We start from the raw sequence: 24,620 nt of genomic DNA on the forward strand, positions 1-24,620 counted from the left end.
AGCTGTCTATTAAGATTCTGCAAAAACACATACAAATAAAAATTACTTTGGTAATTTCTATTAAAAATAAATATAATACTTGTATAATTCCCCAAATATTAATGTGAAATGATTATTTATTTGGTTTATGGAGTCTTTTATTCATGACGTTTTATTTTGCACTAGTATATTACTTGTTGGTCTATGGTCGTTTGCTTCACGCTGCGGCTTACCCTTCGACGTCATTTCCGCTGCAGTTCACACCGTTGTTGTTAGTAAAGTAGGTTGTGTACATAACAGAAGCAATATTTGTACAATTTAAATTAATTACTGAATGAAATGTCATGCAAGCGTTATTTATATCACAGGTTACAGGAACGCCCTGTTACAGTGAGCGGTAAAGGAAACCGTCGTTTTAAAAGGACCGATATGCATCTTAACGACAATAACAACTAGCAAACTTTACCGGTGTTGTTACATGGCAACTGTCAAAGCGGACAGACGGCTGTTTATTGCACCTTGAATCACAAACTCATATTCACAACCCACCAAACAGGTATAGACGCATATCAATTTAATTATTAATTCAAATGAAATAATTGTAGTTCTCTTGTATGCGTCATTTACGTTTTAGACTTTTTTTTTCGCCTCCGTGCATTAAAGAGATTTAATATTTATGTCTTTCAGAATGATCAAGAGTTTGCCCAAAGATGTTCAAGCACAGCTGCGCTCTGGCGTTACTATTTTCTCATTGCAGCAATGTGTAGAGGAGCTCATTTTGAACAGCATCGATGCTGGAGCAACATGTGTGGCTGTCAAAATAGACATCGAGGCCTGCAAGCTGCAGGTGATCGACAATGGCACGGGAATGTGCCAGGAAGACATGGAAAGAGTGGGTCTACGATATAACACAAGCAAATGCAGCTCGCTGGAGGATCTGGAAAATCTCCGCTTTTATGGATTCAGAGGGGAAGCGATTTCCAGTATAGTCTCTCTTGCAGAAATGGTCGAAATATCTTCTAGGACTAAGCTTTCGGTGAAAACATATGTTAAAACTTTTAATGAAACAAATGCACTGGATGTTGTTGAGGCTCAAGCCGTTCGTCCTTCCACAGGGACGACCGTGTCTGTTTACAATCTCTTCCACAACATGCCAGTTCGAAGAAAAAGAATGGACACTGTTTTAGAAACCGAACGCATCCGTCAAAGAGTGGAATCCATATCTCTGATGCACCCTTCTGTGTCATTTACAGTGAAAAAAGAAAATTCAGCCCACATGATGGTACAGCTCTCTAAAACAAGCAGTACCTATTACAGGTTTGTGCAGATTCATGGCTTGAGTCGAGCTCAAAAGCTTGGAGAGGTCAATTATGTCCATAAGCAGTTCGAAATGACCGGTCACATTGGCCGTGAGGGTCATTACAATAACAGCTTGCAGTTCTTATTTGTAAATGGGAGGCTTCTTCTGAAGACACGCATTCATAAAACACTCAACTGCCTTTTGAAGAGAGTAAGCAGTGCTGCCAGACAAAACAACAGCCCGACTGCATATCCGATAACATCGAGCCCCAAACAAAGGGGCGGATGTGATCTCCACGGCGTCTATGTGTTGAATATCAAATGTCATTACTCAGAGTATGACATATGCCTCGAACCAGCCAAGTCTTTGATAGAGTTCAAAGACTGGGATAATGTGCTCATCTGCATTGAAGAAGGTGTCAAAGCATTCCTTACTAAAGAAAACCTGGTGACAGAGTTTTCCATGAATGGCAGTGACGGTCCTTCAAGTAGTCCAGTGAGGAATGCAAAGACTCCTGTGGCAATACAAAATCTCAGTGTTGACGAAACACGTGAAGAGTTTGATGCATTGTCTGAGAAGAAGGATAATGCAAGTACTGCGGACGTCTCTGGTGGTGTTCAGATGTTGGAGAAGGTGTCAACAAACACTGAAACCGTCTCCAGTGAAGAATCAGAAGCAGAAAAAGTGCTTCAGGCTGAATTGTCTTTGCGGCCCACGTTTGCAGATGCTACAGAAATTAATAACACTTGCAAAAAAGATGAAAGTGCAGTTTGTCCAAATATAAGCCATTACGATTTGCCAGTTAACAACATGACAGGAAGCAAAAACCAAAAGATTTCAATTATAGATGGAAAAGATGCAGAAGATACTTTGAAAAAATTCTGCTTCCCAAATACAATTTCTTCAAAAAAGAGGAAGTTGGCGTTAAATGACACTGAAGAAGACAAACATGGTTTTTATGGTACCAACTCAAAGACTTCCAGAGCTGTGCCATGTCGTAAATTAGCTCTGTCTTTTGAAACGGGATCTCTTGACAAGTTCAAAAGGTTGTTTGGGAAGGGCGCTGAGAATAAACAACGAAGTACGGAAAAAACAAACCTTTTGAATTCAGCATCTTCTCGAAAATCCAATGTCTGCTTTGAAGGAACTACTTGGCGTTTAGAAGATTTAGACAAGCCTTTATTGAGGAACACATCAGGTGCTCATTTTCTGTATAGTTCTGAATGTTCTGCTGAATCTTCATCATGGAACAAGCCAGACAAACTGTCATTGGCTGCCAAATGTTCCTATTTAAAACAAGACAAAAGGCCATCCAGCAAGATCAGCAGGAGTACAGACTTTCTTACTACGGGAAATTCATCTTTCCCATTTGTGGAAGACTCAAACTTTCAAGAAGGGAAATCCCGTGAATTAGAAAAAAGCCTTTTAGAAGATGTTTTATTTGGGTCCACTGGAACGGTTGATTCAGTTGTCCATGAAACTCCAATCTTCACCCTAAATGAGCCGGAAACAACTTCCCCCATTTTAGAAGACTCACACTTCTCCAACAAGAATGTAACTTCCTTTGTAGGAAGTGTGAACTGTGTTGATGAAGCCATCGTAACCTCTCAGCATGATCCTCAGTGCAGCAACACAGGAAATGAAGGTCAGACTACAAATCAATGTGTTGAAACAATCCCAATGTCCAGCAGCTGGCTGGCTCATTATGACAGTTGGTTAGGAAGGCTGGTTTACATCAACCAAGTTACAGGGCTCAGCAAATACAACTCTCCTCCTGTGGAGGAGTCTCAAGTGCCATGTACCACAGATGTCACTAACATGGCGGTCAGTGTTATTTCAAGAACAGGTGGGAGAAATTCAGTGAGCCATTTTTGGATCACTAATGTAGAGATATTTATATTATAATCAGCTTCTCTTTGCACATAGGCTTTGAGTACAGGTGTTATCCATTTCACACAGACATTGTACTTCCCTTTCTGCCCAAGCCCAGAGCAGAAAGAGCCCTTAACTCAGAGATAGACAGCAGAGGTAAAGCTCTAGACTGACATCAGGAATGAAATCAGCTTTTTAGTGCACATTAAGTAATTGTTTTTCTTCTTTCTCTTTTAAGAGGATGCCCAAGGTCCCGATTCACTATCGACTTTATTCTCAGAATGGAGTAACCCAGTGTTCATACGGCCTCCAGAGGTAAAAAGACTACCAATTTAATCAATTAAATCATTTAAAGAGGTTTAATTAATTTAACCTTATTTAATACTGATTTTAATTAATGTAAGGCAGTTTGTTAAAAAGATTCAAATGAATTTGGCTCACATATTCTATTAATTATTCTGCAAAGGTTGCTGTGGATGTAACCAGCGGTCAAGCTGAGGGTCTTGCTGTAAAAATCCACAATATTCTTTACCCCTACCGGTTTACCAAGAATATGATCCACACAATGAGAGTATGTATTTTTACTCCTTTGCTCTTTTTGTGCTTTGAGGAACTGGCAAAGGCTAGACACCTAAAATAGCAATGTCACAAAACACAGGCTTTTTCTTATGTGGTGAAAATAAACCTAAGATTGTGGTAATGTATTTTTACTTCAGGTCATCAATCAAGTGGACAAGAAGTTCCTTGCTTGCTTGATAAACACAACAGAGCAGGAAGTCCCTGAAAGCAGTACAAATGAAGGTGCCGCAGGCTGAAAATCATGATGTTGAACGGTGTGATGACGTCCTAAACATTTGTCATTGCTTCCACCTGCAGGAAATCTTCTAGTGTTGGTTGATCAGCATGCTGCCCATGAAAGAGTTCGGCTGGAGGGGTTAGTGACAGGTAAATGCTAATCATATAAGGGTTAAACAGTAACTCTCAAAAGTTTTGGAATAGTAAAATTTGTGTAAGTAAGAAATAATACTTTCACTGCAAAGTTTCATAAATGAAATAAAAGGAACAGTAATGACATTTATTTGTAATGATTTCGATTTCAAATAAATGCGGTCCTTTAAAAAAAATGTATCAAGGTTTTCCCAGAAATATGAATCTGCACAAATGTTTTCAACATTGATAATAAACAAAAAAAATTTTGATCAGCAAATCCACATATTAGATTGATTTCTGAATGAACATGTGACATCGAAGACTGGAGTAATGATGCTGAAAATTCACACAGGAATAAAATGCATTTTAACATGTATAAAAAACATAACATTGTAATATTATTTTATATTATTATTATTATTATTATTCAAAGAATGCATAAGATAAAAAATAAATCCCATGTAAAAGCATTAAAAAGTCTAATACACTTCAAGAAGTAAGCATTCAGTGTATTTTTCCCACACTGCTTGTTGTTTGATGTAGACTCCTATGAGGATGACCCAGACACACCTGGAAAAAAAAAGCTGTGTTCTTCAAGTGTAATCCCACCCTTAGAGATTAACGTAACCGAGGAGGAATTGAGACTTCTGAGGTCAGTGCAGCTGTTTGAGTCGACATTCCTGTTTCCACCGCCATCTTCTCTCTGAAATGTACACGTGTGTTCAATTAGTCCTGCAACTTCGCCGAACAGTGCCATAAATCTCTCTTTTGTTCTTGAAGGTCTTGTCAGGCCTTCCTGAGGGGTCTCGCTTTAGATGTAAGTTTCCCAAAGAGTGAGTCACTGAATGTGTTTTTGGAGAGACTTCCCACATGTTTCATAGAGAAAGAAAGCACAGAGCTCCGCCGTGGCAGACGGTCGGTGATTAAAACCATTGCAGAGGTCAGACTTGGATTAAATGTTTTATTTTTATTTTTATGATTAATTTAAACACATATTAGACTCTAATTGTCTGTTTTATTTTGTAGGACTATCTGCGAGAACACATTGAGGTGAACCAGCATATCCACACATGATTTGTATCTAATCTGTGAACAGAATACTACAAATAGTCTGATTTTGGAGCTTGAAGGATACATTTCTGACCAGTTTTGAATTCTTTTGACTCATGTTTGCAGCTTCTCCGCTCAACAGGAAGAGTGAGAGGAATGCTGCCTCTGACAGTTCATAATGTGCTCGCCTCACAAGCTTGTCATGGTTGGTGTTATAAATCCACCATTGGTTTTCAGTTGAAACACATTCTATTTAGGAACTGTTACAAGAAATGTCTCATTTTAAAACATATGCAGGGATATAGAGTTATTATTTATTAATAAATATTCAAATTGTATAATGCCTAATATTATTTATTTTAACAGGAGCAATTAAGTTCAATGACATTTTGAGTAAAGAGGAGTGCTGTAGTCTGGTGAGCTCGCTCTCTTCTTGTCAGCTTCCCTTCCAGTGTGCTCACGGAAGACCTTCAATCGTCCCTTTGGCTGATCTTCACCACCTGGAAGAGCCACAGGTATGTTTAGACTAATCTGCAGCAAATCTGATTCTGTAAGTGCACTTTGTTGTCAATTATAAACAGGTTTGAATATCATAAAGCATATAAGGATCAGCCATACCACATTTTATATATCTTGAATTTTTTTCATGTATTTTTAAATGTTTTTCTTTGATAGTTTCTTTTTTTTTTTTTTTTTTATCTCCACAGGATCTTCCCAAACCAAATCTGAGGAAATTGAGAAGAATGTACAAGTCATGGCTGCTCTATGGAAAAGATCAATCTGTTGCACAAAGCAAAACATGAATTTACAAGCACTTTACGCCTTTGGTATTAAATGATTTAATTTAAAAGAAATGGTCTGCTTCTGTTTATTGCTGGTCGGCTTTTATTATGTTTCACCCTTTGGCGCATACACTGCTCTCAGATAGAGTAGCCAATAATAAAGGACTATACTCGTTCTTGGAGTACTGTCCTCCAATCGAATTGATTCTTGCAATGTTGTGGTCCAATCAACGTAAACGTAGGAGGGCGCTAAAATGGATGACGTTCCTCCGCAGCTCATTGTTGTTCATTGCGATGATCGCTGGAAGAAGCTGCAGTAAGCTCTCACCTAATCGATAACTAAGTATTACTTCATAGGTGAGTTTTACACGTAGGAATGTCAAATTATGACTTATCAGAACAGACACAGACTAAACGGATGATATATTGATTTAACATCAGTTTAAATCGAGAGTATTTTAGCCTCCCAATTCAAAGATGGCCGAGCAGCAGCACTGACGGATGAATTTAATTTGGCGCTTTCTGCATGAGATTAAAACGTCAGTCTTCTTTATCTCTCATAATGTTTGAGGTCTTGCCGCTTCTATTATGTTAACGTTACCGTATTTTGCTAATACGGAGTAAAGAAATGAATATTTTAATGCTTGTGGCGACTAAAATTACAGTGTATGGCCCACGTGCTTTAACTGAATCTGAACGCATCACGTGTGCTGTGTAACGTTACAGTAAAGCCTTAACGCTATCGTGCTTCGTTAAAATGTTAAATTAGGCTAAGCAAGACAGTGTTTATCTTCAGTAGATTTGCGTAATCATGTTGTATGCTGCATTTTGGACATTTTTGGTCAATTTGCATTTACATACAGACATGACAATGAATGCATCATCCATGACACGTGGTCTGTAAAGAGTGCAAGTATTAGGTCATAAACAAATCTGGAAATATCAGGGATATTTACATTTTTAATGTAGATATAATAAAATAGTAAAAGTTATTTTTTTTAAAATCTATAATTTCATGGTTGTTCTCCATTAAGCAGGGTTAATGTTGAATGTCAAGTAATGTTGAACTCTAATATTATATTGTCTGTATTTGATTGGTTATATTGTCTTTCTCACCACATCAGTGATGAACAGGATTCGGATCCACGTGTTGCCGTCCAGTAGAGGTCGAGTGACTCAAGCTGCTCGTGTTCAAGAGCCTCAGACCTGTTCTTACGCCCAGAGACCGTGTTCACAGCCTCGTCTGGAGGGCCTAGAGTTCTGCATCAAACATGTACTTGACGATAAAAATGCTCCCTACAGGCAATGCAGCTATGTGTCTAATAAGAATGGCAAGCGCTGCCCCAATGCAGCCCCAAAACTAGAGAAAAAAGAGGGGTGAGGGTGTTTATTCCCTTAACATGCTTACTTCCTACTATAAATAATTGACCAATGTTGTTTTTCTTTTTCTTAGGGTATCGTTCTGTGCTGAACATGCACGCAGAAATGCTTTGGTTCAGCAGGCTCAAATGCGGAAAGCATCTGCATCAGGACCTTCCCCTGAAGTCTTGCTGTCTCAGCTCAGTGGCTACTGTCGGCCGGAAACTGGAGCTCACAGTCAAGAGGGCCGTAGTGAAGCTAGTCGCATACTAGGTGAGATGTAACTTGCTGCTAATCATGTGCCATTAATTATTAACAGGTATGCTTTTGACCTTGTGAACATTGAGAAATCACTTTATAGTCTGGATGTGAGGCAAACAAACTTGTGCATGTGTGAACTAACCGCTACTGTGACAGTTGTTATGTGAAAAGTGTATAAATAACAAAATAAGCAATTATGAATAAGTAAAAATTATTTATGGCCTAAAAATGTTTTGTAGCTTAAGTATTATAAAAAAATATATATTTTTTCCTTAAAACTTGCATCAAAGGCTGATTACTAATAGTTGGTAATTTATACAAAGTTTCAATTTAAAAAAATTTGCTATATATATGTATGTATGTATGTATGTATATATATATATATATATATATATATATATATTAGTTAATAAAATAAGTCAATATATTTGAATTACTTGGTATTTTATGGAACATTTAAAAGACCTGAACAGAATAAAATTCTATAATAGATGCAATGGTGCATTTAATTTATGATGATCTCTTGTATATGTATTTCCTTGTATAGATGAAGAGAGTTGGAGTGAAGAGGAGCAGGATCCTGTTGTTTTGGATCAGACATGGAGAGGAGACCCCGACAGTGAAGATGAAAGTCTTGACAGTGACCACGAAGACCCTTTAAAGTGAGCCATTCCTCAGTTTTAGTTTACTTAACTGCTTTGTCAAATTTAGTTTGATTAATGTCACCTGAGATGTTAAATAATGAAGCGTGACATTCTACAGGCATGCGGGTGTGTACACAGCAGAGGAAGTGGCACTCATCACACGTGAAAAGCTAATCAGACTTCAGTCCCTCTACATTGACCAATTTAAACGTCTGCAACATTTGCTAAAAGAAAAGAAACGGCGCTACTTGCACAGCCGCAAAATTGAGCACGAGACAATTGGTAAGGAGGCTGCTGTCATTCTTTGATTTCATGATGTTTTATATCCAGTCAACATATATACTCACTTGTGTGTTGTGATACAAGGGAGCAGCCTTTTAACGGGTCCAGAGGGGCTGTCCACGAAGGAACGAGAGAACCTGAAAAAATTAAAGGCTCTACGACGCTATCGCCGTCGCTATGGTGTGGAGGCTTTGCTGCATCGCCAGCTCAGACAGAGAAGACAAGCGATTTCTGAGGGAGGAACGCCACAGGTATGAGGTTTTTTTCTGTCTTAAAGACAATAGAAGATTTAAACACTACACACTGCCACATGAGCCAGACCTAAATACAATTTTATTGGCTTTCCCATATTGTCAGTCTGAGCCAACTGTCATGCTCTGTTATTTTTTTGTTAACATTATTTGTGTATATTTTAATTCTCTTGTATTTTTGTTTATGTACAGGCAATGCATTTAGGCCAGAGATGTATTTCCTTTGTGGAAGGGAATCGCTGTTCAAATCCGTGTCTGCCAATGACGCGACACTGTGTCTCTCGTATCCTTTTGTGTCCGATTATATATCTTTAACTGTTCAGGTCTATTTAATTTTTCACTTTTCACTTAATATTTTAGTAGTATTACCACTTCTGTTACATATACAAAAACCACACTACCATTGAAAAATTTGGGGTTGCAAAATTTTTGATAGTCTCATGTTCACCAGAGCTGCATTTATTTGATTAAAAAACAGAAATACTATCACGCATACAATTAAAGAAAAAAAAAAACTATTTAAAATGTATTTTATTCCTGTAATGGTCAAGCTTAATTTTCAACAGCCATTACTTAAGTTTTCAGTGGCACATGATCCTTCAGAAATCATTCTTGTATACTGATTTTTTGCTCAAGAAACATTTCTTCTTATCAATGTTAAAAACAGTTATGCTGTCTCCTTACATGATGCATTATACCTGCAAATTTGCAGGATTTTATAATGAATATGAACTTATTGAATGGGATTAAATTGAAATATGAATGTTTTGTAACATTGTACATGTCTTTACTGTCACTTTTGATCAGTTAAATGCTTTTCTGAATAAATATTAATTTCTTAAAAAAAAAAAAACTTACCAACCTCAAACTTTTGTATGGTAAATGCATATTTAGTTAAATATGATTTTTTTCTTTGTTTATATGGGCATACATCTACGGTATATAGATGTGTATATATGCTCTTATAGCCCTGAATGAAGGCCCACAGTTTGCTGTAGCTGTTGGTTTCAAACAGCGGCTGACATAAAAGTCTTCTTATCGTCTGTTGACTTTCCCAGTGTTATCTAATGGGTAAAGTCTGTTCAGTTCGAAGAAACAGTTCAAGTTTTCCACTTCCTCCAGCCTTCCAAATCTTTGACATTTAAAAGTCATTTTGCAGTCTCCTTAACCCTTCACAATAGACATTTATCAAGACAGTAGCCAAGTTTTATTCAAAATGTGCCCTGGCCTGAAGGACGTTCCGTGTGATCGGCCTGTGCACATGGGACAGTCAGTAGAGCCCCGCTGTCCTCTGCACCTGTCCCTGCCTCCTCCCATGTACCAGCCTGAGCAGGAGTCCATTGCCCCGGAGCAGCTTGCGTCTGCACCCACAGACATGTACCTCAGTGCCGCAGAGCTCCAGCCAACAGAAAATCTACCTCTGGAATTCAGTGATGTATGAATTGTGTTGGTTTTTCTCATTAAAACTAGAGTCACTGTGTGTAATTGCTTTCTTCATGTGTTTTGGCGTATCCCTTCACACTAAGTTTCATATTATCAGAGGAATTAACTCTGCAATCTGCACTAAATTTGTTCTCTTTAGACAGCTAAGGTATCCATCAGGTATCTACATGCCTGCAAACAGTGCTGCTCTTACATGTCCCCTGTTGTGTAAACCATATCTCATAGCCTCACTTGAATGGAAAAACAAATTAATCTGGATGTTCAGCAGTCATCTTGCTTTAATTTTATGTCTGACATTTTCTGTGTGCCCGCAGTAAAGCCTCTCATTTAAACTTGTTTTTGGAAACATCTCATTTTCCTGTAATCCTACAAACTATTTGTTTTTTTTGTTTTTTTGTTTACTCGTTTCCATTGCATGCTTTCAAAATGCAAACAATCTTGCTAATTTACCCATATTGCTGGATTTTGTTTGCTGGTTATTTGGCTGTTGACATGTTTAGTAGTATTTAGATGTACTGGAAATGAATGGACTAGTTTGAAGAATTGTGCCATTAATTGAGATTCATAAAAGATGGAAAAATATGGAATATCAAAATAATCCAATGACAATTCATATTATATTTTGCATGTTTTTTATATAAATCCAAGTTTTTTTAAGCACATCAGTACACAATGTTTTTATCAATTTCAGTTATTAGCCAATATTAGAGAGCAGTTGATATAAGACATTTTCATTTTTAACTTATATTTGCTATAATTTTTTATCTTTAATAAAACTGTCAATTATAATCTTTAGCAAATCTCTTGTGGAGTGACATCTAAATTCATTTCCAACATTCAAAACCATTCATTTTTAATGATTGTTTTTATTTAGAATTTAGGACAAAGTAGCATTTTAAACTTTAATATCAGCAATTTTTAAATTATTGGCTATAAAATCATCCAGATTTGTCACTGTTGTAATTAAAGTCTGTCGATGTGCAGGATCTTGACGTTGAAGATGAGGGTTTGCAGTGTCCCCCGTCCCCCTTGCTATTCGACACAGCGCTTGCATTAGAAGACCAGACCATCAGAGAGATCGCAGAGGCCCCCATGGACATTCTGACAGGGGCGGAGCAGGACGATCTGGACTGCTCGGCCCAAGATGCTGAGCTCTCGGATAGAGACGAGGTGTCTGTGGAAGATCAGGTAATTATCACCATCGCTTGTTGGAATAATTAAATAATTCAACCAAGGCAGTATGCCTGTTACCTGAAATGGCATTTAATCACCAGAACTACTGTCTTGTTTTTCAGGTTGAATCTGAAATGCTTGAAGCAGTTGGGCAAGCAGTTCCCATGCAGAATTCATCAAAAGACTCTGACACGAAAACAACAGATGCCTTCTCCTGAGCACCTCGTGACCTGATTTTTCTCAGCTGTCGTTATGTTGATATTTCAAACAGCCCAGATATCTATTTAAAAGCCATATTTCTGGAAGTTTGCTTTGATTGCTGAAGCATTTTTAACCTAACATTCTCATTACTTAAAATAGCACAGTAGCACATGTTCTGATATAGACTGCAAGTGTCTTGTGAAATTAAAAGGACAGTTAAATGCACAGTTGGATGTTTGTGTTTTGTACTGTAAAGATAAGGTATGTATTTCACTACCAAAAGTCTCTAAGCACAATCTCCCCTAAAATCCAGTACATTTCTGGTTCATATATGATCTAACAGCCCTGAATCAAGGCCCACAGCTTGCTGTAGCTGTTGGTTTCAAACAGCGGCTGACATAAAAGTCTTCTTACGGTTTGTTGACTTTCCCAGTGTTATCTAATGGGTGAAGTCGATTCAGTTCGAAGGAACAATTCAAGTTTTCCACCTTCTCTAGTTATTTCAATCTAAGTTATTTCACAGTTATGCCAGTGCTAGTTCTCTTAATCTCCTTAACCCTTCACAAAAGACATTTATCAAGAAACTAGACAAGTTTTATTCAAAATGTTCCCTGGTCTGAAGGTCGTTCGGTGTGCTCGGCCTGTGCACATGGGACAGTCAGAAGAGCTCCGCTGTCCTCTGAACCTGTCCAGTTATATATGCACAGCTGAAAGTTTGTAAGGTAAAGATAAGGTATGTATTTCAGTACAAGAAGTCTCTAAGCACCATCCCCACTTCTATCCAGTACATTTCTGTTTCTGTATGATACTCATGACTCACACTGGGATTCATTCACTAAAATAAACCTTTACAACTCATTTTGTTCTTGTTAATTATACATTTGCACTCATGAAAGGGGCTCCTCTGGGATAGCCAGGGTTCCCACGGTCTTTGAAAACCTAGAAACATAAGGGAATTCTTATCCGCAGAGTAATGGAAATATTTATAGTGAATAATACGTGATTCTAGTAATGAGCTGTTCTTTGTGTGGGGTTGAACTTGATTGCAGACACAGTTTGATTTGCTAGGGAACTGTTCTTTAGTTAGTTATTTTTGTTAAATCAGGACAATGAAATGGTGTATTGATGTTGAATATTTACCAGTTGCTTTCCAAGCTGTTAAATTAAACGGGTAGTTGGGTTTTGGAGCATGGCAGCTGTTAAATACAAAACATAGGCCTAAGTGAAAATAACATTTATCTTTATGTATTTATGTCAAATAAATAGTAGTTTTGTACACTTAAAGGAGTACAATGAAAAACACGTTAAAGAATGGCCACAGAACAGCAAATTGCATGTCAAACTTGACAGACATAAATAAATAAAGCTGAATCGCTGCTTAGTCACAGATCATGATTAATGAAATCACTGCAGATTCGAAGTCAAGTCAAATATCACGCGACGATAGCGTAGATTAAAAAATAGACTTGTTAGCAACCAAAATAAAAATAAAAAAATCCCCCTAAATGAAATAAATGTACAAGTCAAGGATATAAACGAAAACTTGTTTTAGGAAACGCTACGTGGAGCACAAGATAGGCCCTTTTACTAAAAGTGGGGCGGGCAACACAATTTCAAGCCATGACATCACTTTTCCTGCGAGTGCTTTAACCTAAACACGGGAAGAGAGACGGGTGGGAAGAGACGACGATTAAACCTCTGATCAGCGGCTGGGAAAACAAAACATGTCCACAAGCTGTGAATGTGAAAGTACAGTTCAACAGTATTTCTCAGCGATATTCATCGGGGATATTTTCACGCCTTCCGAAGCAACACAAAGATCGCGAGGTAAAAGATCCCCATTTTTCCAGATATCGTGCGCACTGTTTGGCGTTTACGCGTCGAAAGTGTGCGGATTTGCAAAATGCAGTGCATTATGGACGTAGACGGGTTTGTTGTGGTGTTAAATGTTGCTGTGCGTGGTGGGAGCTTGTAAAGGGAAATGTGGGGCATTAGCCATCCGGCTATCTGGGACACCGGTGGGGTTGTAGACTCAGGATGCTTGTGATATCCTGCTTCGCTCAGAAATGCATCGCGCTTGGCTCTTTAAATCACTAATTCGGCCACAATCGACTTCTTTTGAGTTCGCTTCGTATATGAACATATATTTCATTCATATATTTTGCATGGCAGCGCACAAAAATCCCAATAATCCGATTTTATCCTAAGCCATTGCATCGTTTTCCCCGGATAGCTGTGTTTTATGTAGTTAAAACTATAGTCCTTCTTCTTTCTACAGCATAGCGAACGTGCAGCCTGGTTATGGTTTCACACTTTGGCAACCCGCAACTTTTGTGTTTACTTGTGTGTGATGAGAATGCAGACTGCATTGTAAAATTGCTAATGTTGGCAGTTCATTCTGCTTGAGATTCTAAAACGGCAACTAATTCAGGAGTAATTGAGGGTAAAAGCATGCCCCTAGCCCCTCCTCTTAAATATTTTACAGATGTTTTTCACATTTGCTAGTCCCATGTTCAAAACCATGTTAAGACTGGCTTACAACCTACAATTCTACATTTCATATTCAGGTTTCAAAGGCAGTGCAGTAGAGACATTTGGGTGATTTTTCATTTAGGCCAACATCTTGTCAAAAAAGCAGAGCATTTGCAGTTTTAAAAGGTAATTTCTATAGATTTTTCCTATTTTATAAGACTAGAAATGTTCAGTTTGCTGAACTTAGGTGTGTGTGTGTGTGTGTATAGGAAAATTTATGATTTGCACATATTAACAGTTTTTTTTTCAGACATATTTGGTAAATATGTGTGCAGTTTGTTTTTTAAACCAAGAATCACTGTTATTGCTGTCATTAAAGCAATTATTTTAGTGACCAATTGACTAATTCCTAAAAAAATTGGTAGTATTTTCAGTGATGGAAATGACAAGTTGCAGTAGCACACTGCTGCACAAATTGGAATTTAATTTTAATTAGATTTCCACTAGTCTTATACTTGCTTTACCACCACTTCATCACCACTCTTCCCATTAAGAAAATTAACCGTAGATATATTATAGTATAGGCTTATTGACTACAATTGGTATAACCAGTTATACGATGGTTACGCTATGGTAAGTGTTGCAAAACAATGGGTAATTTGTGGTTACCATGGTTTAGTAATTTTTTTTTTGTAGTAAAACAATGGTTAATTCTCGTAAGGGTCAGTTTTAGAAAAAATCATGTCAGTCGCAGTAAATTTATTTTTGTCTGTTAGTTAAATTGTTGTTATCAAGTGCAAGGTTTAAGGCCCGTTCACACCAAGGACGATAAATATAAAGATAATGATAAATATGTAGTTATAATTATTTTTCTTCTTAATATTAAAGAATAGCACACACCACAGCTATAACGATAAAGGCACAGAGAAACGATATCGTTGGAATTACTTACAGAACAAGTTTTTCTATCTCATGAATGATACAAACATTGACAACCAATCAGAATCAATCCTGCTGTATAGCGAGCTAGATGATCATGCGCGTAGAATAAACAGGTAATATTGTTCGCTGCTGTGGATGCAAATATAGTTATGGTTGTATTTATAGTTATCATTATTGCTCTTGGTGTGAACACTTTTTTTTTTTTCTACATAAAGTGAAAAATTGCATCATTACATTATCCCATTGTACCAAAATCTATTTAAAAGTTAATTGACCGTGATCAGATGTTCATTATGTGCCAAAAGCTTAACATAGTTTAAAGATTTCATGTAATCTAAAGTGCCTCTTACTGAAGAATGCACCCATTTATTCTTACATAGTACTTTTGGAATTTTGATGGCGAGACAGACAGCCTTTTGCACAGCCGATGAAGTAAATAATGTCCCCAAAATAGCTGACAGCAATCAGAGGCGAGATAAACTCCAAATTGCTCAGTAAACCAAATGGCCACAGAGGACATTAGAGGCAGCAGGGGGCCTTGCTCCCTTGTTTGCTGATAGTCATGGTCGTGTGGTAATTTTGCGAACTACTCCTATGATCACAACATTATCTTCTTGTGGCTTTTGATGTTTTTGCATGCCCGGCGGACATGCATTGTCCGTAATGGGAGTCAGATGACATAGGCAAGATCACATTAATAGAGAATCCAAGACACTTAGCGAGGAATTCAGAATGTTTTCCTTTGTGAATTCACCTTGTGCGAAAATATGAAACCGTTACCATACCTTCAGTTTATCTAACTATATCTAAATGGTTTGTTTTTTGCATGTTTGTTAGACTTTTAAAATGTATTCTTGCCTATAGAACACACACATGCTTGTTTTGCCCTGGGCGGTTCGTGAGAAGCAGATTTTCTCGTTGGACATCTTCACTCTGCAATGCAATTACAGTCTCATGTCATTCACCAAAACCATTTTGGATGCAAATTATTTTATTTTTATTCTGCATAAAACAATTTCTAATATTATAGAATAGATGAAGTGACCCAAATGAACTGCAAACGATTTTCACTTGAAACATTCCATTCATTATTTGCTTCCTCAGAAATGACTTGGCTACTAACAAATATAGCGAATTCTGCAGAAAGCCATTGACTCATGTTAAAGCAGTGTAGTTTGCATTCCTCTTTTTAATCACTGTGTCAAAGCGATCACGCAGCTATTGTTTCCAGATATACATATTTAAATAAGATGCTATTAGTCATAGTGCTGCATTACATTTCAACACGTTACGACTCCCACATGGCCCGAAGTTGTTTCTCTGTTATGTTGTAGCTTGCGAACAGTGCCGCTCGTTGTTTTTCCAGGTTGTGGTTCATGATGTTATTCCATGGATTGGAGCCCAGAATGGTTGGGGGAGATTGTGCTTGGCCACCTGATCCTGGTGCGCGGCAGAGATGCCGATCAGCTGATTTCACAAAGCAGAGCCACATGAGCCGCATACAAACAAAACCCCTGTGAAACATCTGATGAAGGAATGAAATCACACTAGGTGCTGTGGGATAATTTACAAGTGATATCTTGCAGATTTCACCCCCAGCTAAAATTTATGTTTGTTGTTGAAAGATTTGTCACTTGATTTGTTGCTATGTGCAGCTATTTATATATATATATAATTCATAGTGTGTAAGTGCTAATGAATTGGTGATTTTTGGCTCTGTCAAGAGAAACCTGCTAAAAAAAAAAAAAAAAACTGCTGAAACAAAGTTTTACGCTGGTCTCCCAGCCTGGCCAAGCTGGTGTTCAGCTGGTTAGTCTGCTGGTCTCCCTACTTGATCAGCTTAAGAAGTGGTCAAAAGCCTCAAAACTCAGTTGCTTTAATCAGTTACATGACCTTTTAACAATGTCATGTAACTGAAATCTGCATATGCAAACAGAATAAACAGTTAAAAGTGTATTTTGGATGTTTTCTTTCCATTAGTCTGTTATAAAAAGCCAAATAGGCCAAAATCTAAGATAAAAAAAAAAACTAGCCTTAAGGAAGCACCTCAGAAAGTAGGGAAGTGAGCAGTTCCTTAAATTCAAATGTGAAACTCTAGAGTTTTTAACTTGCACGGTTTCATTCGTGCTATGATTGGTCATCTAAACATGGCTTTTTAGACAGTTAGGGCTGAGGCATGAAATTGGACCTTTGGCAGTGGCTGTTTGGCTCCGAGAGCCTCCATATAACTGGGCAGCCTGATTGGGGCCCAGTAGTTGTGCATTAGTGTGAGAAAATGGAAGCTGTCATTACAGCAGCATCTTTCTTGTCAACATAAAAGGCTAAAAAGTGTACTGATGGGCCAGCGTTGGCTCAAAGCATGTTTAAACTCTATCAAGACACACAGGATCTTGTTTTACCCATGCTGGGTAAGGACGGCAATGTCTGTTATCAGTTTTCCCTGCTGGTGCATTCCCCCTCACCCTGCTCCCTCGCAAACAGTTACACGGTGGATTGGGGATCATATAAATGTAGAAAACTCATCAATTACTCTGGGATGCTGGAAAGATATGCCGTATACACAGCAGGGGAGTGGGCTGCCATCTCCCCAAGACATTACTACTGTTTTCACAAACACTGCAGAAATTTGGATCAGAGCAATTACTCTTGCAGCATTCTCTCCTTCCAGTCTTTGTAGTGTGTATGAGGTGCACAGTGAGGTTTTCTTGGAAATTCATACCTGTATTTAACACATTCATGTAAATTAGTGTTTGACAAGATGCTCATTTCTGTTAATTTAATCAAATGTCTCTGATAATTTGACTTTATGACAAGGCTAGGTTAGTTTATGTTGTAAAATGTCATGTGGTGTGACTCACCAAAGCAGTGATATTTATGAATTAATAATATTAATAAAAAAAAAAATGTTTTATCCTTTCAAATAATATTTATAAAAAACCTTTTGAGGATTATTAAGATGCATGTTCACATCTTTTCAAGGTGTAATAAAAATAAAATGTATATAATTTTATACTTCACCATATATTATAACACCTGACATTTTTTATTCATAAACAATTTTTGTATTTATGTACTGTTATAATATTTATTAATATTTTGAATGAGCTTTTATTGTATATTTATTAGATTTAAAAATTCTAAATTTTTGTTTTTTGAAATCGTAAAACTTCCATTTCAACTTATTTTTTTAGAGTTAGTTGCCAACATTTATTTATTATTTTTTAAAGTTATGCTTTTTATCTTATAAAAAATAGGTTTTATAAGGTTTTTATATAGGTTATATATATATATATATATATATATATATATATATATATATATATATATTTTTTTTTTTTTTTTTTTTTTTTGCAATATTTATTTTCAGAATATACACAGACAGAGCACACACATAACTAAAACCTTTATTTTGGATGCGATTAATCGTTTGACAGTACTGATTGGCCATTAACTCATTTATTTTATACCATAAAATAGTTTTTTATTTTTTTAGTAGAGATATTAAATCTAAACATGGCAAATGTGTTTTAAACTATGTATATTTTCCCTTTTTATAATTGTGGACATTCATATATGTCATTGACCTGTATATGTTAAAGGTCAAGTGTTGTTTTTTTTGAAGCTTTGATTGTGTTTACAGTGTGCAATATAACGTGTTCATGTTTCGCGTGTAAAAAACACAGTATTTTTCACACAATTCACCTATCTGTATATCGCTGTTTTCACTGTCACAAAAACGGGCTGATGACTTCCTTGTTTTATAATGTCCCCCCTTCAGAAATATGTAACAAGTTCTGATTGGGCCAGTGGTTCCTGTGTTGTGATTTGACACCAGTTTAGAGCACGATGCCCTCCTTGAAATGCGATTGGGCTAGTTTTGAGAAGGGGCAATCCTGATCTGAACGCACGTGCTGGAGATGTACTTCTAATCACAGAACGCCTTTATTGATGAAATGCGCATGAAAATCGCCTTAGATTTCTTTGCACAGCCCTACCATCTAGTTAACAAAGCTAAACAGCGTTGCCCTTTGTGTAATAAGTTACAGAAACTGTTAAACGCACCAACCTGAAATAATAAAATACACTTACCTCCAGACAAAGAGGGAATTGCTCCATCTTTCAATAATAATTTGTGCGAATCCGGCATTAAACTTGATTGAGATTGAGGAAGTTGTCCTCAGCAAAATGTGCTGCATATAGTTTTACATGTGGATTATAATTTTCGGGAACCGAGTTAAAGGGGGGGTGAAATGCTCGTTTTCCCTCAATATCCTGTTAATCTTGAGTACCTATAGAGTAGTACTGCATCCTTCATAACTCCAAAAAGTCTTTAGTTTTATTATATTCATAAGAGAAAGATAGTCTGTACCGATTTTTCCCGGAAAAACACGACCGGCTGGAGGCGTGACGTGTGGGCGGAGCTAAAGAATCACGAGCGCCAGTAGGCTTTTGCGTTGAGAGCGTTTGGAAGCTGTGACTTTACCGTGAGGAAAGCAGTTTTACTCACTGCCTGCCGTTCCAACACACGATCATGACCCTTTTTCGTTGGGACTGCATTATCCTTAATAAATAAACGATGTGCAAATCCGTCGTCAAACTGGGCCTTGTTTGTAAAACAAGCATCTTCGAAATGCAGGGAACAAACAAAAACACTTGCACAACTCCGTTGATGCTCTGTAAAAATAAATTCCATCCACTGGTCCCTTAATGCCGTTTCTCTTTTGGTAATCTGTGCAGGGTTGTCTTGCCCTGGCAACCAAAAACACACTCCTTTTGTGACATTTCGCGACGCTCTCGCTCTGATCAGGCTGTGCTCAGCCTCTCAGTGCTCTGCTATACGGGAGCGCGCGCTCTTCCGGCAGAAGTGCCTTAGGACCCATATAAGGAAATTCCGCTCCATCTAACGTCACACAGAGCCATACTCGAAAAAAACTTTCCGAAACTTGTGACAAACCGGAAATACTCCTTCAAACGTACAACTTAATTTTTGAAACTTTGTCCATGTTTAGCATGGGAATCCAACTCTTTAACAGTGTAAAAAACTCCGTATGCATGAAATAGCATTTCACCCCCCCCTTTAAACATAAATTGTAACCATTGATCTCTAAGTACAGTGTCCCTGGGAAGCCAAAACAAAGGTGATTTCGACAACATGGTGACTAACACAAACGCAGCTCTTCCTCTTCTCCGTGGGAGCGCAACAAGACCACGCCCCCTTTTTGTGAATTCATGTGGGCGAAGGTTAGTCAAAAAAACGGTTCTAGTGACATCATTACTGCAGGAACTAGAGGAATGTAGTCCAAATGGGTCGTTCGATGTAGGCGAATCCTGTTAAATAAAATATCTAGCTTGGCATTGAACTTCGAGCTTTAGAATTTTACAGATATCATTTATACTCTAACAACAACATTACACACTAACTAAAGTCTAAAACATGGGATGACGAAGAACGGGACCTTTAATGTATATATTATTACAGTGGGTTTGTCAAGATTACCTTCCTGTGTACTTAGCCAGTAACATTATCCTTTGCGTTGAACAGTGGAGCTTAGAGAACCTATCAGCGGTGACCTAGTGAAAGCAATGCACCATTGCAGAAATATATGGATTTATTTTGCTTTGCATTCACACTGTAGAGAAGAAGAAAAAAAGCGAAGCAAACATTTGCTTTGGTTTCTCACAGTGCAACAGTCTTCAGCTGCAACAAACATTCAATTCATAGTTTTACTCAGCAGAAATATGCTTTGGAATGTGGCCTTAATCAATTCAAGCAAACCAGGTCAATGGCACATCCTGTTTGGGGAGAGGGGATAAATGTCCAAGTTTTGGTTGGGCAGAAATGAGTCAAACAAACCTCATCATCAATGGTGTAGAGGAGGGCAGTTGTACAGCACCATACATTTGATATACCAGGGGTCCCTTTTTTCTGGCACAAAGAGGCTACAGTCACGGACCCCCTTTGAAAAGCCACACCACCACCCTGTTTGAAAGCCAGGAAAAATGGCCTCGCATGCTTTCATTTCCCTTCTTTTTTTCTCTCTAAATGAAAGCGTCGGTGGTTTAGGATCCAGTGACCTTTAGCCCGTTAATTACGCCAGCTTTTCCCTCAAGAGGCTTACCAAAGCTGATGTATGTTGTGTTTATGTTAAATATGCATCCTGCCCTTCGACAGGGTCACTTCTTTTAAAACACCCACATTATCAATCTGGCTCGTAAGAGCAGCCGGTTATCTTCGCAACCTTTTTTGGTCAATGGAATTCACATATTTATGTAGCTCAGAGGATTAATGGCAGGATGGAAGAACATGCAGAGCACATTAATATGACTTAAATATGGATTCTAGCATTTTTCTAAGTGGACAGTTGATCAGAACAAAAGAGGTGTTAATACAATTAGATACTTTAATTTAGGCATTTAAGTTTTTGGCCGGCAAAAAATATGTATTTATGCAGCACAGAGGGTTAACCGCAGGATGGAAGTACCACCAGAACATTTTAATACGGTTTAAATATGGATTTTTGCATTTTTGAGTAGGCCATGGCCATATGTGTCAGACCAAAAGATGTTTTATATATATATATATATATATATATATATATATATTTCATAACGTAAATGACCCGAAGTGGACAGCATGTGGCCAAAAGATGTAAATAAATAAATAAATAAAAAACACCTTTTTTCCAAAGCCATCCAATAAAATCATTCATATTGAGGTTTATTTCTTAAAAAAAAAAAAATTACAATAAAATCCTTAATAAAAGTTTTAGTTTAGGCACCACAACCTTTTCTGTCAGACAGAATTTACTAATGTATGTAGGGCAGAGGTTTAATGGTGGGATGGAAGTATGTGCAGAACACATCAATATGCTAAAATATAGATTCTTGCGTTTCTAAGTGGACTGTGGCCACATGCGGCAGAACAAAAGAGGGAAGGTAGGGAGCTGAAATGGCTGTGCGTCCCAGCTGGAACTTGCCGGAGGGCATTCGATTTGAGCCCCGACGCCTGGTGTCCAGATGTTTAGTGGCTGTGTCCATGTTCACTGGCTCTGCCGTCTGCTGAAAGCCAGGCTTCACTACACTTTACTGCAGTGCTGGCACGAGGACACCGGCTCGGCCAGTGCAGCTCACATGCCAGTCTGTAAACCAAGCGTATAGCCCACTGTTTTACTATGCCGGGCTGTTTATTTTACAATGGAAGAACATTTTCCAGGTTTGTTAAACGTGTGGCTTTTTCCCCCCTTTGTTTATCAATGGAACCCGATCCCGACCCTCCCTCTCTTTTCCCGATACAGTAGCCAGGGTGACATTTAGTCACGGTGGTAACCATGACTACAAGATTATTCCACTTTGGCTTTACCAGATGTCCTTGTCCCGTAGAAACAGCGTTTACTCGTGTGTTTGTGACCTCCAAGTCAAATTTGCTTTGTCAGGGGGTTATTTTGTCTCCGCATTTCTACAGTTCATGCTTGTGTGGTGTATTTGAAAGGCAGTGTTCATCGAATTGATATGATTTCCATCTAGGAGGATAAATGCTGTTAGATAAGTCTTTGTTTATTGCAAGAAGTCATGGTTACTCAATTTTCCATGTTTACCACTGCATAATTGTTGCTGTAATACAGAAGACGTGTTCCCCGCGGGGCAGAAGGACCGGTCAGTTTAGCACAGTAGCATCCCGATCCTCCTCCTTCCCCTCGGACTAGTGTCACATTTCTAAAAGGTGGATCAGCCCCTCCACCTCACATGGAGTTCAGCACATTAACGCCCATTAAGCTGTCTCACTCTCAATGGGGCTTTTATTTGCCATGAGCCTGATTTATTCCTTTAATCCTGAGTCACCCAAATGCTTTGTCATTGACCAACTGCTGGCAAATGGAGGTGGACCAAAGACTAGCAAATGTCTGTTGATATATATGAACTTAAAAATAAATTACTGATGCAGTCTAATATATTATGGATCTTTTAAAATATTTTCTTATCAGTTCTTTCTGTTCTTTATCTATGGAATATAATTGTGTTACCAGGGAATCTCAATAACATCCTTTTCTCAAGCGTTTCATGATCTCCAACACAGAATCCCTGATTCCCTAATCAGCTCTATCAAATCTCCATGTTGTTATAGTTATGTAACATTTGCGAGCTCCAGATATTGCTCAGTCAGGCTCAATCAACAGTCTTGAAATGTAATTGCCTGCATTATTTCCTATGAGATTTTCTAATTAGGCCAAATGTCCAGCTGTGTTTAAGGAGATGTAGTTCAGCAGCAGAACTGTTACAAGCATGTTAATGTCACTTGGCACCTGGGGCTTACTGACGCTTTCAAGTGTGCTCCACTTTGCATGTCATTGCTGAGTAGTGAATTGGTAACACATCGGAAAGCCAAGACGACCTCCCAAAAAGACTCGGCTCTGAATTCCTGACATTTAAGACCATCGTGTCACAATACGCCTCCTTATGGATCCGGATCATTGTATGTAATGCCGTAAGTCTATCCCTATGGGTGTTTAGAGACGTGAAAGTGGAGTTTAAAGGATCACAATGGCCCTTTGTCCAGAAAGCTCTCACCCCTTAGACTGTTGACTCCGAGACAACATGTGACCCCCTTGTATTTGAGTCATTTCATCCAATTTGGTCGTCTCATTTGAAGACGCTAACACTAGCTGAGGTGTAATTCCTCCTACAGACATGCACATATGAACTGGTGTCTGGCAAGGGAATGATCTGAGATTTATTCACAGTCAGGGACGAGCTTTTTCAGCCCTTTGGCCTTGTAGACTGGCCCTGTAGCCATAACTCTGAGATATTTAGATAAGCTTTTAGTGCCTGCAAAAATGTTGTTATTTGAGCAAAGGGATTGCTTTTTTTATTAGGGGAGGGTTACAAAAGTGTCAAAATTTCCTCTCAAGTTACCAGTGTGTATACATATGCAAAGTTATTACTGAGCTTGAGTGAAGTTGAGTCTGTCTGTTGGAAGAATACATGACAGAGTGTAATCGAGCTATAGCCATATTATCTGTGACGCTTAGTCACAAAACCCAGACTGGCACATAGTAGTGAATGTTCCCAAAAGAGAAGAAATTGTTGAATAGTCTTTTCTTTTTTTTTTTTTTTAATTAAGGTTGAATCATTGATGTCACATGGACTATTTTAACGATGTCCCTTTTATATTTCTGGGCCTCGAACGTGTCAGTTACGTTGTTGTCTATGTAGAGTCAGAAAGCTAACTGATTTCATCAAAAATATCTTAATTGGTGTTCTGAAGATGGACAAAGGTCTTACGGGTTTGGAACGACATGAGGGTGAGTGATTAATGACAGAATTTTCATTTTTGCGTGAACTAACCCCTTAAGGATGCCCTTTATATTTAAGTTGGTGTTGGGTTTGTTTTAACATAAAATACTTTCAAAAACAGCTAGACCGAACGCAACGGAATTGAAGGGGACATAATTTTTGTTTGGTAGAGTGCTTCATAAAACATCTTAAGATTTTATGTAGTGGCCAAAGGCATCTGTGAATATATATTGCTAATGTAGTGATGCTTATTTTTAGTTTTCAGATTTTTTTTTTTTACTTGTTTTCCAGTAAAAATTATCATATTTATATAAAAAAAACTTCTAACAGTTATTTTAGCAACACTGCATTATATATTATTTTCATAGATGATATATTGAATATTTGT

At 37.8% G+C, this 24,620-nt stretch overlaps 3 protein-coding genes and 2 non-coding genes across 10 annotated transcripts in view; all 5 read left to right on the forward strand.

Moving 5' to 3' along the window:
* The first annotated feature begins 206 nt into the window (after positions 1-206).
* mlh3 (mutL homolog 3 (E. coli)) lies at positions 207-5,976 on the forward strand. Of its 2 annotated transcripts, XM_026241872.1 has the most exons (14): positions 207-259; positions 348-535; positions 667-3,125; positions 3,206-3,307; positions 3,390-3,466; positions 3,618-3,722; positions 3,868-3,952; positions 4,028-4,096; positions 4,625-4,733; positions 4,862-5,021; positions 5,108-5,131; positions 5,258-5,336; positions 5,498-5,646; positions 5,839-5,976. In XM_026241872.1, exons 3-14 carry the CDS (start codon positions 668-670, stop codon positions 5,932-5,934), a joined length of 3,513 nt encoding a protein of 1,170 aa, XP_026097657.1. In that variant the 5' UTR covers positions 207-259; positions 348-535; position 667; the 3' UTR covers positions 5,935-5,976. The 2 variants fall into 2 exon arrangements, with proteins under 2 accessions (XP_026097657.1, XP_026097658.1); XM_026241873.1 differs by lacking the exon at positions 3,206-3,307 and having other exon boundaries at positions 667-2,924.
* Positions 5,977-6,139: 163 nt separating this feature from the next.
* On the forward strand, positions 6,140-12,385 carry LOC113068926 (KAT8 regulatory NSL complex subunit 2-like). 3 transcript variants are annotated; one of them, XM_026241877.1, is made up of 10 exons: positions 6,140-6,270; positions 7,038-7,290; positions 7,367-7,545; positions 8,081-8,195; positions 8,296-8,459; positions 8,544-8,710; positions 8,903-8,993; positions 9,892-10,145; positions 11,138-11,341; positions 11,449-12,385. In XM_026241877.1, exons 2-10 carry the CDS (start codon positions 7,040-7,042, stop codon positions 11,542-11,544), a joined length of 1,521 nt encoding a protein of 506 aa, XP_026097662.1. In that variant the 5' UTR covers positions 6,140-6,270; positions 7,038-7,039; the 3' UTR covers positions 11,545-12,385. The 3 variants fall into 3 exon arrangements, with proteins under 3 accessions (XP_026097662.1, XP_026097660.1, XP_026097661.1); XM_026241875.1 differs by having other exon boundaries at positions 6,186-6,229; XM_026241876.1 differs by lacking the exon at positions 6,140-6,270 and adding an exon at positions 6,309-6,452.
* On the forward strand, positions 9,675-9,811 carry LOC113068959 (small nucleolar RNA SNORA2/SNORA34 family). The gene has a single exon (XR_003279636.1). It is a non-coding gene; the product is annotated as a small nucleolar RNA SNORA2/SNORA34 family (small nucleolar RNA).
* On the forward strand, positions 11,867-12,003 carry LOC113068960 (small nucleolar RNA SNORA2/SNORA34 family). The gene has a single exon (XR_003279637.1). It is a non-coding gene; the product is annotated as a small nucleolar RNA SNORA2/SNORA34 family (small nucleolar RNA).
* Positions 12,386-13,072: 687 nt separating the features above from the next.
* Positions 13,073-24,620, forward strand: part of LOC113068924 (nck-associated protein 5-like) — a 30,126-nt gene continuing 18,578 nt past the window's right edge. The window contains exon 1 of one of the 3 annotated variants that reach the window (XM_026241871.1): positions 13,073-13,354. The gene's annotated coding sequence lies outside the window, so the exon portion shown is untranslated. The remainder of the gene's footprint in view (positions 13,355-24,620) is intronic. The other 2 variants (XM_026241870.1, XM_026241866.1) reach the window with 2 other exon arrangements.

Source organism: Carassius auratus, unplaced genomic scaffold, assembly GCF_003368295.1.
Source record: "Carassius auratus strain Wakin unplaced genomic scaffold, ASM336829v1 scaf_tig00000254, whole genome shotgun sequence".
Taxonomy (NCBI): domain Eukaryota; kingdom Metazoa; phylum Chordata; class Actinopteri; order Cypriniformes; family Cyprinidae; genus Carassius; species Carassius auratus.